General features: G+C 34.6%; 3 protein-coding genes across 6 annotated transcripts; 2 read left to right on the top strand and 1 right to left on the bottom strand.

Moving 5' to 3' along the window:
• The first annotated feature begins 282 nt into the window (after nucleotides 1-282).
• Nucleotides 283-5,004, top strand: LOC131168736 (uncharacterized protein OsI_027940-like). The gene is made up of 6 exons (XM_021781327.2): nucleotides 283-445; nucleotides 1,254-1,440; nucleotides 3,725-3,878; nucleotides 3,985-4,028; nucleotides 4,115-4,193; nucleotides 4,656-5,004. Exons 1-6 carry the CDS (start codon nucleotides 441-443, stop codon nucleotides 4,751-4,753), a joined length of 567 nt encoding a protein of 188 aa, XP_021637019.1. The 5' UTR covers nucleotides 283-440; the 3' UTR covers nucleotides 4,754-5,004.
• Nucleotides 5,005-5,151: 147 nt separating this feature from the next.
• On the top strand, nucleotides 5,152-10,204 carry LOC110632943 (WD repeat-containing protein GTS1). Of its 3 annotated transcripts, none has more exons than XM_021781324.2 (9): nucleotides 5,152-5,605; nucleotides 5,722-5,968; nucleotides 6,049-6,256; nucleotides 6,361-6,456; nucleotides 6,782-6,856; nucleotides 7,413-7,523; nucleotides 8,310-8,401; nucleotides 8,564-8,648; nucleotides 9,761-10,204. In XM_021781324.2, the coding sequence occupies exons 2-9, from the start codon at nucleotides 5,850-5,852 to the stop codon at nucleotides 10,121-10,123; spliced, it is 1,149 nt and encodes a 382-aa protein (XP_021637016.2). In that variant the 5' UTR covers nucleotides 5,152-5,605; nucleotides 5,722-5,849; the 3' UTR covers nucleotides 10,124-10,204. The 3 variants fall into 3 exon arrangements, with proteins under 3 accessions (XP_021637016.2, XP_021637017.2, XP_021637018.2); XM_021781325.2 differs by having other exon boundaries at nucleotides 5,152-5,594; XM_021781326.2 differs by lacking the exon at nucleotides 5,152-5,605 and having other exon boundaries at nucleotides 5,660-5,937.
• A 348-nt stretch (nucleotides 10,205-10,552) lies between these two features.
• On the bottom strand, nucleotides 10,553-13,156 carry LOC110632944 (sm-like protein LSM4). Of its 2 annotated transcripts, none has more exons than XM_021781329.2 (8): nucleotides 13,096-13,156; nucleotides 12,834-12,882; nucleotides 12,693-12,734; nucleotides 12,461-12,559; nucleotides 12,263-12,340; nucleotides 11,660-11,699; nucleotides 11,118-11,279; nucleotides 10,553-10,890 (listed from the first exon to the last, which is right to left on the bottom strand). In XM_021781329.2, the coding sequence occupies exons 2-8, from the start codon at nucleotides 12,834-12,836 to the stop codon at nucleotides 10,868-10,870; spliced, it is 447 nt and encodes a 148-aa protein (XP_021637021.1). In that variant the 5' UTR covers nucleotides 12,837-12,882; nucleotides 13,096-13,156; the 3' UTR covers nucleotides 10,553-10,867. The 2 variants fall into 2 exon arrangements, with proteins under 2 accessions (XP_021637021.1, XP_021637020.1); XM_021781328.2 differs by having other exon boundaries at nucleotides 12,999-13,119.
• Nucleotides 13,157-13,739: the final 583 nt, after the last annotated feature.

Below are 13,739 nucleotides of genomic sequence, written 5' to 3' on the forward strand. Positions count from 1 at the left end.
CAAGTGAATGGCAAGCCCAATTACTAACAAAACAAAGTTTTAGCTGGACCACGACAAACAAAAAAAAAATGAAGCTTTAGCTGGACCTGATTTGATATCGGCACTTATGGGCCTTTCTATACCATATGCACTCAACTATTTCCCACAAAATCATCCAATTCATAGCCCAATGTCAGAGCCCATCTTTTCTCATAAACCTACACCGGCCCTTTAATTTTGATTATTCAATCATGAGCCGGGCCCGGTCTGAAAATTTGTATTCACGAAATTAAAAAACTGTATGCATATACATACACAGTGGAAAGTACTAGAAGGAAATGACGCTCACGCTTTATTTCTCTCTCAGCATATAAATCCACTCCCCCCAAGTTGTACTCTGCTTGCAGTGTCCTCTTCTTTCTAGGGTTTTAAACATTTTACTTTCCCTTTCGAGACTGAAAATGAGGTAAGATGTTTTTTTCTTCTCTTAGATTTGCTTCGATTCTCAGAGCTGACCCTTTGATTCGATTGATTTGCGCTTGGGGCATTTTTTTCCTTTTAGTTCTTCTTCAAGTTCTACTTCATTTGTTTTTCGATTTAGATCTGTTTCTTCTAATTTTTGCTTCTGTTTGCCTTCTGCAATTGTGTTTGTGGTTGTGCTTTGATTTTTTGTTTCGTTTGTGACTCCATTTCTGTTTTTGTTCTTGTTTAGAGCGCTTTTTATTCCTTTCCCCCTCCTTTGATGTGTACTGTCGAGGTTTAGAGGCATAATTCTTAACGTTTTAGTCGGTTTCATCAGGGCTTATGATTTTGTCTGTCTTATTTTCATGTAAGAGAGAAAAGAAACTATATGCATGTATGCTTGTGGATTCTGGCAAAGTGCTGATTTTTTTTCTGGGTCTTTTTCTCTTCATTGGATGTGTTATAGTAAGTCCGTGAGAATTACTTTTGGAAACGATGTGCTTTTGTACTATGCTATTTCCCTATTCTATTTCCTGTTTCATGGAAGAGATTAACCTGTTTTAGTTCAGATCTTTACACGTGGCTTGATGTTGTTTCATTATGCCTTAAAAAAAGTGATGTCTTTAATGTTGGGATAGAGATAATGGAAGTAATGAAGGTTTATTTTGGGGTGAACAGAAGAATTGTGCTTATTTGATATTTGTACTTGCGAATTTGATTCTCGGTTTTGATAATATTCCTTCTGATTTTTTTTTTTTCTCAAAGATACTCCTGATTTTGCGTCGGCTTGACAAAGCTTTTGTCTTTTTCAGTCGTCATCCTGAGGTGAAGTGGGCCCAGAGGGTGGACAAAGTTTTTATTACAGTTCTATTGCCAGATGCTAAAAATGCAAAGGTCAATCTTGAGCCAGAGGGTGTGTTTACATTCTCTGCTAGTGCTGGAGCAGAAGATCATCTTTATGAACTGAAGTTGGAACTACATGATAAGGTTAATGTGGAGGTAAGATAATATTATGTGAATTGCTGACAATCTAAGACCCTTCTTGTTTTATTTGGAATTGACTACTGTTCGCTTTACTTGTCATTTTGTCTTGCGCTTCCTGTTTGGCATTTGGAATAGAATGACTAAAAGCTATTGTTATCATAGTTATGGATTGATTAGATTTACGTTTTTCTGAATGCAATGTTTAGATGTGTGCATTCCTCAGGGTTTAGAGTTGAGCATTCAGTTCGAGCCGAACGAAATTAAATTATAATCAACTCAATTAAGTCTTTATCCCAAAAATTTGGGGTCAGCTATATGGATTTGTTTTCTCAACTCTGAACGATTTTGGGTTAAATCCTCAGAAATGTGTAGGTCATGTTGTACTACTCTCCTCTAATTCAATTTAAGTCTATCCCTTTTTTTCTTTCTATCCTCTAAACTAGTGTGCTCTACTTGTCTAATTGGAGCCTCCGTGTATCTATGCTTCACATGACCAAACCACCTCAATATCACTTTTCTCAACTTATCTTCAATTGGCACCACTCTTACCTTTTTTCTAATACTCTAATTACAGACTTTATCTAGTCTAGTATGGCCACTCATCCACCTTAACATTCTCATCTCTGTAACTCTTATCTTACTCTTATCTTAGATGCATACGACTCTTTCAGTACCCAACACTCACTACCATATAACATAGCCGGTTGTATGGTTTTACGGTAAAATTTTTCTTTCAATTTATTGGGAATCTTACGATCACATAAAACTCCCGTGGCACGTCTCCACTTCAACCATCCGGCTTTAATCCTATGACTAATATCCTCCTCATATCAACCATCTACTTGAAGGACTGAGCCTAGATATTTAAAGTGATTACTTTGAGACAGTATCATTCTATTCAAACTAACTTCTTCCCTATCACCAGTTTGACCTTCACTGAACTTGCAATGCATGTATTCTGTCTTCGTTCTACTTAACTTAAAACTCTTTGACTCTAGAGTACTTATCCAAAGTTCTAGCTTTCTATTGACTCTTCTCGTGTCTCATCTATCAGAACAATATCATCCGTAAACATCATGCACCAAGGAATACTCTCTTGTATATGTTTCGTCAGTTCATCTAAAACTAATGTAAAAAGTTAAGGGCTGATGGCTGATCCTTGGTGTAATCCAATTGAGATCGAAAAATCTCGTGTCTTCTCCCACTGTGCGCACAATAGTAGTTGCTCCTTCATACATATTTTTTAATACTTGTATGTACCTAATAGATACCCTCTTTTGTTCTAACACATTCCATAAGACCTCTTTTGGAACACTATCATAAGCCTTCTCCAAATCAATAAAAACCATGTGTAGATATTTCTTCACATTTCTATAGTTCTCCATCAAGCTTCTAATGAGAAAGATCGCTTCCATAGTGGAACGACCGGGCATGAAACCAAATTGATTGAGAGAGATAGAAGAATCATGACGTAATCGATGCTCTACAACTCTCTCCCACAACTTCATAGTATGGCTCATGAGTTTAATTCTCCTATAGTTTGGAACTGAATTAAATTATAAAAATTAAATTTTAAATTTCAGAAACCAAACCGAACTGAAATGGGTGAAAAATCGAATCGAATTGAATCGTTCTATTTCAGTTCGGTTCGGTTTAAACTAATTGGTTTTGATTTTTGATTATTTTTTAATTTAGACTTGATTTTCAAGTTATTTAGTCTAATTTTGAATTTGGTTTGAACTTAATAACCATTAATCAATGAAATTAAACAATTAATATATATAAAATTAAATATAATTTATAAATTTTCTATAAAAATAAATCAATTCAAAAATCGATTCGATTTGATTTTGTTCGATTTGAATATATAAATTATTATTCGGTTCAGTTTAACCAATTTTTTTCTCTTCAAAACCGAACCGAACCAAAATAACCGAAATTTTTATAATGTAAAACCGAACTGAATCGATTGAATTTTAAAACCGAACTGAATCGATTGAATTTTAAAACCGAACCAATTGAACCGAATTGACTCTGTTCGGTTCGGTTTTCGTTTTGAACAGAATTCTGCTCAGCCCTATCTAGGTTTGCATGTTCTGTGGTAGTTTTTTTGGATACTAGGATGGGTGGAGATATAGTTTTCAAATCTCTATGTTATATATGTTGTCTTGGTTTTGTTGGATTTATTGTTTAGGGAAATATACATCTCTTTTCGGTTGGACTTGTTAAAAGTTGGATTTTGAGAATATATATTTATTATTTCTCTATATTTATATTTTTCCTTTTCTCATTGATGTAGGAAAGCAAAATTAATATTGGGGTAAGGAGCATATTCTGCATCCTTGAGAAGGCTGAGAAAGGGTGGTGGAAGAAGCTATTTCGTGGAGATGGCAAGCCACCACATTATCTCAAAGTAGATTGGGACAAATGGGTGGATGAAGATGAAGATGATGGTACTCACCAGTCTAAAAGTGTTTTATTTATTTATTATTTATTTTTTTAATAGTATTGAATTTATTAAAATGCTTATAATTTGGGATTTGCACTTGGTTTGGTCAGGTGGTTTAGGTAACAACTTTGACATGGGAGGGATGGATTTTTCGGTAAGGATTAGATCATAGTATTTTTGTTTTGAATATTCTCTTTGGTATATGTGATCTTTTTTCAAATTCCTTGCTTTATTTTGCAGAATTTCGGTAACATGGGAGGCATGGGAGGTTTGGGAGGGGTGGGTGATGATGGTGAATTTGATGACAGTGATGACGAGGGTAAGAATGCTTTCAGGCTTTTGTAGTTGATGTGAGATTAGTATATAGCATTTTATGATTGGAAGACCTCTAATTTAGATTTGGTTAGAAGCTTTGAGCGGGAGTTTTTGAAGATAAGAAGGTTTTTTAAAGGAGGTAAGGTGTTTGGAGGTTTTAAAACCTCCAAAAAATCTCAGTTTTTCAACTCACCTAATTAATTGGTGGGTTAGGAAGGTTTTGATACCTTACATTCCATTGCCTTCCTTTAAAAAAAACCTTCCTTCACTCTATCCAAATGCATAGTGGTCATAACTGTCTTTTTTGTTGGTAAATTTCCTCAAAGTGGGAAGTTTCTTCTTGATGATAAAGCAATAGGTAGCGTCTTATCTTCACTCAATGGACTATATCATTTAGTTCATTTCTATTTACAGCTTTGCCTTCTATGTGCACTGATAACATTATTCGTTTGCATTCTTATTGCAGACCAAGAAGTGTCAAAGCCTGACAAGGCAGAAGGAGCTGCAAAGACAGATGATCAAGAAAATCTAGAAGAGAAAAAGGAAGCTGCTCCAAGCACATGATTTAGTTGAGATGTTAATTTACTAAAATGATAGTTGCTCGTTTAAATTTTTAAGTATTTATGACAAATTAAAGGAGTGCCTTTTTCCTTAGCTGAGTGGAGTTGAGATTTGCCCTGTCTTCCATACTGGCTGACATTAGTTTGTCATATAGACGGTTGAAAATGCTCTTATTAGAATGGTGTACTTTTTTAGTCATGCTTCATGGATGATTATTTGAACTAATATAGCATTGTTGATTCCTTTTGCCCTTACATGTTAGTGTAGTCAAGTAAAGGTAATTTGGTGGGCTGTGTAGCATGCCTTTTTTATACTTACTGCTAATTGAAGGATGGAAGTGTAATTAAAATTTAAAATTTTGGGGTTAAAATATAATTGAATTTAAATGTTAGGGGTTAAAGGGGATAAAAGGGCAGCACTGAGACGATTAGGAAAGTGCAGGTTAGCGTCGACTTCATGTATTTTATTATTATTATTATTATTATTATTGGGAGGTGAACCCCAAAATCTCATCCCTTCAGGCATGATTTTCCACCAGGGTGAGAGCCGCTGGGCCTGGATGGCATTTTGGGGATTAATTGGTTATTTGAAGATGGACAGACTGTGCAACCTAAAAAGCCCGACCAGGCGACTATAAATAACCCTGTTCTGTGAGGATGATCGGTAAACAGAGGCAAAAGAGAAAGCGGGAAAAAAAATAGAAAAGTAAAAATGTTGGCCACAGCATATCCTGGTCCTGAACGTGCGAATTCAGTCAAGGAAAATTTGCTTCCAGTGGACACAACCTCCCCAGTCCTGACGGTATTGGTGGGATTAGCTGGATCAGACCTCCACCCGATTCAACGTAATCTCTCGGTATAAATAGCATAAACAGTTTTAACGGCAATTCCAAAATATAGATCCTTTGAGATGAAAACATTTATATTTCATTTTTTCCCGGCCACACAATTAATATAAAAATCTGATGACAGGCAAGATGTTATGGTGAGGTTGATCACAGAGGATAAAGCCCTAAAACCCTCAACCGAAGTGCACTACGCTACCGTTTCGGCCACTCCCTCCGGTTTGCCGTACCAGACGAACAAACAAGCAAGCGGAAATGGAGGCGACGGTGATGGAAGTGGAGCATTCAAACTCAAATTCGATCAAGCGATTTGGACTCAAAAACTCTATCCAAACTAACTTCGGTGACCACTACGTTTTCCAAATCGTCCCCAAGTGTGCTTCCTCTTCTGTTTCCTCTCTAAATTTCTTATTTCTAGGCTTAATTTTTGCGCTTTTAATTTATTACATGAAAGGGATGATTGGTCTTCAATGGCGGTTTCGCTATCCACCAACGCGGTGAAGCTCTACTCTCCGATGACAGGTCAGTACCAAGGAGAGTTCAAAGGTCATTATGATACCATCAATCAAATTGCTTTCTCTAATTCGTCGACCCCGCACGTCTTGTACTCTTGCTCTTCTGATGGCACCATAAGAGCTTGGGACACCAGAACTTTCCGCCAGGTGAGTTCCTCCTATTCTGTCCCCTCCTCAGTTACGAACTGTATTTTATGAAGTTAGGTGAACTCATCAATTGAATCTTCTGTTTGATTATTAACCATTTCTAGGTGTCGTGTATGAGTGCCGGTTCTTCTCAAGAGATCTTCAGCTTCTCATTTGGAGGCTCCAGTGATAATCTTCTTGCTGCTGGGTCTAAATCTCAGGTTTTATGATTTTCAACTGGTTATCTTTTCAATCGATGTCTTTTTCTTCTAATTGTTTTTAAAAAAATTTTAATAGTCTGTGCTGGTTGTTCATAATGCGACATTTCTTTGGTTAGCTTCAGTAATTGTCTTCTCAAGGGATGAGCGCTATGTGCTACCATTAACTGTTTGTTATAGTCTATAGAAACTTTGATACACGACATTGTTAGCTTCAGTATTGTCTTCTCAAGGGATGAGCGTTATGTACGACCATTAACTGTTTGCTATAGTCTTTAGAAACTTTGATACACGACTGTATGTTGATGCGAGTTCGTTGTTCACTCAGATACTTTTCTGGGATTGGAGGAATGAGAAACAAGTTGCATGTCTGGAAGATTCGCACACGGAAGATGTTACTCAGGTTTTTTTTATTTCATTGCAAATCTTGTTTAGTTGATCATACATTTTAATTAACACAGTTATTGGCACAATTTGGTTCTGAAATTATGTTTATAATGCAAAAATTTGTGATCTGATGGAGTAGTATCCAAGAAAAATAATCAAGCAAATAGAAACAGTGAAAATTGACTGTTAAAGAATATGATTGTGCTTAAGAGAGAGAGAGGGGAAGCCAACCACCTCTTCTCGTTTGGGTAGCTCTTCCACATATAGATATAGTAATATGTAGATCTAACCATATGGTCACTTTCTGGCACTGACATGATGTTGACATGGCTACACTCTGGGACATAGCTAAACTAAATCTATCACAGTTGCGCCTTGTCATTTTCTGGTACAAATTGCTCAGTTGAGCTGTTCGTCTGGCACTGACTTTTCTATAAAGTTTTGTCAGAATTGTGTATTATGGAATGCTTGTAGTTCTATTTAGATCCTGACGTTTAGTGCTGGACTTGTATTGTCATCTGTGAAATATGGGCTCACACTCTATTTGGTTTTAACTCCATGACTATTATTAGGTCCACTTTGTCCATGGCCACCGAAACAAGCTTCTTTCTGCTTCTGTAGACGGATTGATGTGTATTTTTAATACTGATGGGGATATCAATGATGATGATCATCTGGAATCAGTAAGTGCAGGTGTCTAATTTTTAGAATTGTTTACTTTATTCCTTACTTGTTTTTAATAATATTGTGATTTGTAGTGATAAATAAATTGGTTGCCCCTTGACTTTCAAATGAGCAGGGCAATCAAAGTAACTGAATAGCCATTCAAGTATCAGTTGCCATAGAGCATGCCTTGAAGTAAACATCATGCTTGTCATGTTAAGCATATATGTCAAATATAAGACAGATGATACTACTCAATGAGAAATCTTATAGCATTTCTCCTAATGGTGCTTTTTCATTTGAAGATTGATGCATTGTACTACTAATTATAACATCATCATATGTAATGCTATCATGTAATGTCTTGCTTTTCAAAAGGATCTATACTTGGAATTCTCATATTTTATGAAGTGGCTTTGGCTATTAGGATAGTAATCTTATTTGTGTGCTCATTTTTTTTTTTTTAATTACTTATCATGGTTCTCTTCCCCCTTGGTGCTCTATCTTTTCCCTTCATTCCCTCATTCTTTTTCCCAGCACATGTTATGCGCACATTTAGTTTTAGCCCTTTCCACCAGTTGTTTTCACATGGATTTCTTTTATGAGAAGATTATGTCTTTATGAACTTTTCTCAACTCTCAAGCTAATTAGTGATTTCAGTTCTCTAAAGCTATTTCTCTTTTGCATGTTATCTTGCAAAACAATCTTGTAATATTATATTATTTTCCCTTGCTGTTGAGGACTATGCTGTCTTATTTAATGTTCCCAGAGATATTTGATAAAAATGAACTGCTAAAATCTTGTAGGTGATTAATGTGGGAACTTCAATTGGGAAAGTGGGATTTTTTGGTGAGAACTATCGAAGGCTTTGGTGTTTAACACATATTGAAAGCTTAAGGTATCAGTTGGTGTCTTCCTGGTGCTCATGGGAAACGAGTTTTATTCTGTTGTTGTTGTCCATTACAAAATATGAGCATATCACAATCAAAGAACATGGTTCTCTTTATTCTTTGCATCTGTTATAAATTTTTGCCCTTCTTTTGAAAAAAAAAAACTACAGCATTTGGGACTGGAAGGATGAGAAAAATGAAGCAAACATGCAGGAAGCTCGCTCCTTAGCATCTGACTGCTGGTCCTTAGATCATGTAAGATTTTTTTTTTTCCCTTTTGCAAAATAATTATTTGTTTTCCCCTTTACTTTGTGTAGGTTGGTAGAAATAAACTTCTTTTTCTTCGCATTACATGCAATTTTCCCTCTGCTAAGTTATTTGTAAGGTCTAAGTTGCATTGAAATGATATCTATATGATGCAAGATAAGGTCATGAAGCCCCATTATACTTGCTTTACCCTTTGACCATCAACAGAATTCTAAGAAGAGAAATGGTTATGCAAGTGTTGTTTTCATCATAATAAAAAATATATATAATATCCATTAAAATATCTAAAAATAATATCAAAATAAAATTCAGTCAAATTCATTGTAAAATTAACAAACATAATTATTATTTGTCATCAAGAGAATTTCTCTCTTTATTATTGTGAGTTATTTCAATATAATCATCAACAAATAAAATATATTTAAAATTTGATTTATTAATGGTGGGATCAATAATTGCATAGTTAAAAAGAATCGCCTGCAACATTGCACATCTTGTTTTCACCTTTCATATATTTTGAAGTCTACATAAATATAACTCTAATACAATTCTCTTATATTAAATTCATTTCAAAATTTCAATAATACATTTTCTACTTTATTAATAAATAAAAACTTATTTATTATGAAAAGAACTGTAAAGTGTCAGGTGTGTGTCCTGACACAGATAAAAGTGGGTTGGACATTTTTCTTTTTTGTTAGATGCAGTTTGATGTGTTCGATATGTGTCCAACAAGTGTCAAGCAAATGCACGTGTTGGGTAAGTATATGACACTGCATACCCTTTACGGAGATAGTATTGGTGCATCATAAATTCTTGCTCACATCACCAGCAAACAAGTGCTCGTGAAATATTCAAGAATTTCAGTTGCTGCTCTGAATGTATTTGCTTCCTTGTGGCGAGGAATATCGGGTTTCCATCTCAAGAGAAAACTTTTCACATCCATAATGCTGAATGGAATTTAAGAAAATAATTTTAAATGTAACTGGAAATTAGAATGATAGTTTGAAGTTGCGACTTGAGATGCCAAAAGCAAGTACTATTAGAAATCTTTTGGCACAAATTCACATATTGGTTCTAATCGGTTATTGTCTTGGCAGGTTGATTATTTTATTGATTGTCATCACTCAGGAGAAGGTGAAAGTTTATGGGTGATTGGTGGAACTAATGGTGGTGCATTAGGCTATTTTCCTGTAAATTATAGAGCAGGAACAATAGGATCACCGGAAGCAATTCTTGGGGGTGGGCATACGGGTGTTGTTAGGAGTGTATTGCCGATGTCAAGCATGAAGCATGGACTTGCCCAAAGTCGAGACATTTTTGGATGGACTGGTGGTGAAGATGGCCGCTTATGTTGCTGGTCATCTGATGATTCTACAACGATAAATCGCGCTTGGATTTCAGGTGCACTGGTTATGAGATCCTCAAAATCCCGCAAGAAAAAGAGGCATCTACCTTATTAACAGAATGATGTGTTAAAAAATTTATATGTTCTCTATGTACTTTTCAGAGTTATTTTAAGAAATTTTAATTTTCTCCCTCTATTTTTCAGATTTATCTTCCAATTTTGCAGCAACGAGCATGCTTCTTTTGCAACTTTTTGGTCCATAGGATGTTAATGAATTATTTATACAGTTAAATGGATTGGAAAAATGAAACGCCTACACATTTTGACATTTTGCCATTATAAGTCAAAACTCTGCACTTGAATTTTTTTTTTCTTTTATTTACTAGCTTGATCTTCATAAGTGACATTTTGTAATAATCTCTAGCATGGCAGAATATCTCATTTTCCACAATAATAGTAATAGCATTCGTGTCTGGTACACGTTGATCATGCAATTCTTAGCATTCAAATACGAGTGAAGTTAGGATTTCTGGTTACCAGAAAATTTATCATAATCACCCATCTTCATACAAGAGTTAAAAGAGAGAGTGCAACAATAGGTAGTCTCAAACCATAAAGTGAATCAACTCCGCATACAAGAGAACAAAGAAACAGGATATAATGGTAGTTCACAATGGAAACATTTTAATACCAGCTTCAATAATCTTTATAAAATTAACTATACTTGAAACATACAAGAACCAGCCATTCTCGGAATTGATCTAAGCAATAACTGTTCACATAAAAGCTGGGAGCAAAATGCCTCCAAAAGCAGCAAAACCAGCCCAAAGTGATAAGTGATCGGATACCATTTCTTGCATCAGCCCCTGCCCCGCCCTGCGCCTGTCACCAAAAGCAAAATGATCTGTGTAAGCGCATTTTATGTTAGAAAAGCAACCTACAATACTAAAGAGTTTCCATCAATTGAGGATGCAGAAAAATGGACCACATTAGACAAATGGCTGATTATTTGGCAAACAATCAACTTATGTTCTATGAACATATCAAAATTATCTTCCCAAGTGGCAACATCTACACACTACTTTTTATCATAGAAATTGTATACTAACCTCTATTTCCACCTGTCTTTCCACCTGAACCACCTCTGCCACGGCCTCCACCAGCAGCCTTGGCACTTCCATCATCAAGGCCACGCCCAATGCCTTTCACTGGCCTTCCACCTTCCTCTCTACCTCGTCCTCTTCCACGCCCCACTCCAGGTGGCTTCCGATCTGAAAAAAGTCGATTAATCATCAAACCACAAAAATCAGATTGTCCTTGTTCTGAATGAGTAAATCTCAAAAAGAAGGTAACTCATAAAAATAACATATTTGAATAAAATGACCAGAACAAACAAGTGCAGCACCACTACTCAGCATAACAATGGATACAATAAGCTAAAAGTTTTTCATTTATCCCAAAAATGAATTACTGTGGTTTTACACTAAGTTCCTGAATGCATGATTCCTCTTTTTAAAAAATAAAAAAAAGAGCTTCCTGAATGCATTACGCTTCTTCAAAAATATTGCAATTTAGGTACTATCTTCTCATTCATGAAAGTTAGTAGTATGATGCATAATAATCCAATATCAATAAACAAGTTAAAAAATACCTGTGCGGCTCTTGGTTTCTTCCTGAACTTTATCAATCACCTGAAACATTGAAAGTTACAGCATTGAATGAGCAAAACAAGCCACTTAAACATGAAAGGGCACACTGACCACTTAGCAATCAGAAACGTTTGCAATAAAGTTTGTAAAGAGTACTATCAAAATCTCCTAGAATAATTTATTTAATAACCATATTACTGGGTACTATGATGCCGAAGATAAGTAATATCACAGAAATCTTGCATGTGCTCTGATGATGCACAGATACCACTTCAACTAATTTTGCAAATTTGTGGGTTACATCTGATGCTGACTCCAAATCATCATCTTGGGCAGAAAACATTCATATGTTTCTTTCTACTTTTTGGGTCAGCAATTGGAGAATGGAATTAGAAATCAATCAAAATCAACTACCTTCAGACAAAAGACACATTGTTCCAGCACTATAAAAGCGAACTTAGTTCTTTTCATACAGCATAAAGAACTCAGTACAAATTGTCACAGACTAGCAAAACGAGTTAAACCATCATGGGGCAAAATTATGAACGGATTAATTTAATGTAGCTTTACAATGGGAAAGAGAACTATTTGTTCACTGTAATTACCTCATCAGGAACTCGAAGATATTTAATAGTATTTCCACGTATATAGCATTCGGGCATTCTCCAAAACCTATCTCCATCCTACTCAAATTCCAACCACATATGATTACAATTGAAACAAGGCAAAATCCTTATTAAACGCTAAACAGTATATCCCTGTAAAAAACAAAAACAAAGCGAGTAAATAAAGATAAAAGGTACCTTAGATGTACATATGACTTCACGGAGATGGATATTCATCCAAGTGTCGCAATTGACCAAATGTCCATTGTAAGTCTCCCCATTTTTCAGTTCCACCAACTGTTACAACACACAACCACCATGAATTACAAGCTGCAGCAAAAAGAAAAAGTGGTAAAACAAAGTCCATAACACAGTGGAAATTCTATAATCCAGATTAATGTCAATTAGTGGAGAAAGAGTGATCCCTTACCATTGGGTGGCCCTGTGCAGTCTTAAGGAGAGAAAGAGGAAGCTGCAGTGAATAAAAATTCAGCACATCAGTAAAGCAAAGATTTTCTGAAATTAATTTTCGCGTTTGGGGAATATAATTGAATGTGGGTGAGAAAGTTACCATCTTTTAGGTCACAGAAAGCGAACCCAGCAAACTCAAGAAATTTTACCTGAGACAAAAAGACAAGGTCAACAGCAGATAACAATAAACACACCAAAGAGAAGAAAAACTATGGGATCTTAAGATCGAGAATTTAAAGCTCAAAGCCGCTAAGTGGTCGAATACCGCAGTTTCTTCAAAGAAGAGCAAAACAATTGGTTTGCATGAAGTCCTTAAAACCCTAAACAAAAGAAGAACTGTAATTGAAATTTGAGATAATTACCAATAAAGAGCGTCTTCCTGCAAAAAGTAGACAAAAAAAAAAAAAAAAGAGAGAGCGTCTTACGGCTTATATTCACTTTTATATTAATAAAAAATAAAAGAAAATCAATCATTTAAAAATTTTTACCAACCTCGTTAATTGAGATTTATGAAAATAATATAAATAAATTAATACTAATTCCATTTGTTTTAAATTTTTACATGCCAATTATGGAAAATCTTTCTCACACCTCATTAAGAAATAAAATGGGTGATAAGATGAATTTTAAAATTTATAAAAATAATTATTATGTTTAAATAGATATAAGAGTAAGTTGAAAAAAAAAATAATATTCTTTAATTTTTTTATCATCTGTTTATTGTATTGTATGATATTTTTTTTATTATTAACATGAGATGATAGGGTATAGAATAATTTAATAATTTTTTTTTGTTTGGTTAAGATAATATAATATGGTAATATAAATATAAAAATTAGTAAAACATCTTTTATTAATGTTTTAAATATATAAATAATTTAAAAAATATTTATTTAAATAAAATATCAACTTATAAAGTAATATTATCATAATAATAATAATAATTAAAGATAATTTTATTTTTTTAATTAATTACTAAATATTCATTGTAAATATATAATATTGG

Source organism: Hevea brasiliensis, chromosome 9 (assembly GCF_030052815.1).
Source record: "Hevea brasiliensis isolate MT/VB/25A 57/8 chromosome 9, ASM3005281v1, whole genome shotgun sequence".
In the NCBI taxonomy this organism is placed as follows: Eukaryota; Viridiplantae; Streptophyta; class Magnoliopsida; order Malpighiales; family Euphorbiaceae; genus Hevea; species Hevea brasiliensis.

Bases quoted from the DNA above. Each gene is read 5' to 3' on its own strand.
- LOC131168736 (XM_021781327.2), top strand. The intron at 1,441-3,724 runs GTAAGATAATAT...TCATTGATGTAG, and splicing joins ATGATAAGGTTAATGTGGAG to GAAAGCAAAATTAATATTGG. The intron at 3,879-3,984 runs GTACTCACCAGT...TGGTTTGGTCAG, and splicing joins GGATGAAGATGAAGATGATG to GTGGTTTAGGTAACAACTTT.
- LOC110632943 (XM_021781324.2), top strand. From the start codon at position 5,850: ATGGAGGCGACGGTGATGGAAGTGGAGCATTCAAACTCAAATTCGATC. The intron at 6,457-6,781 runs GTTTTATGATTT...TTGTTCACTCAG, and splicing joins CTGCTGGGTCTAAATCTCAG to ATACTTTTCTGGGATTGGAG. The intron at 8,402-8,563 runs GTATCAGTTGGT...AAAAAACTACAG, and splicing joins ACACATATTGAAAGCTTAAG to CATTTGGGACTGGAAGGATG.
- LOC110632944 (XM_021781329.2), bottom strand. The intron at 12,341-12,460 runs GTACCTTTTATC...GAATTTGAGTAG, and splicing joins AAGTCATATGTACATCTAAG to GATGGAGATAGGTTTTGGAG. The intron at 11,700-12,262 runs GTAATTACAGTG...TCAATGTTTCAG, and splicing joins ATCTTCGAGTTCCTGATGAG to GTGATTGATAAAGTTCAGGA.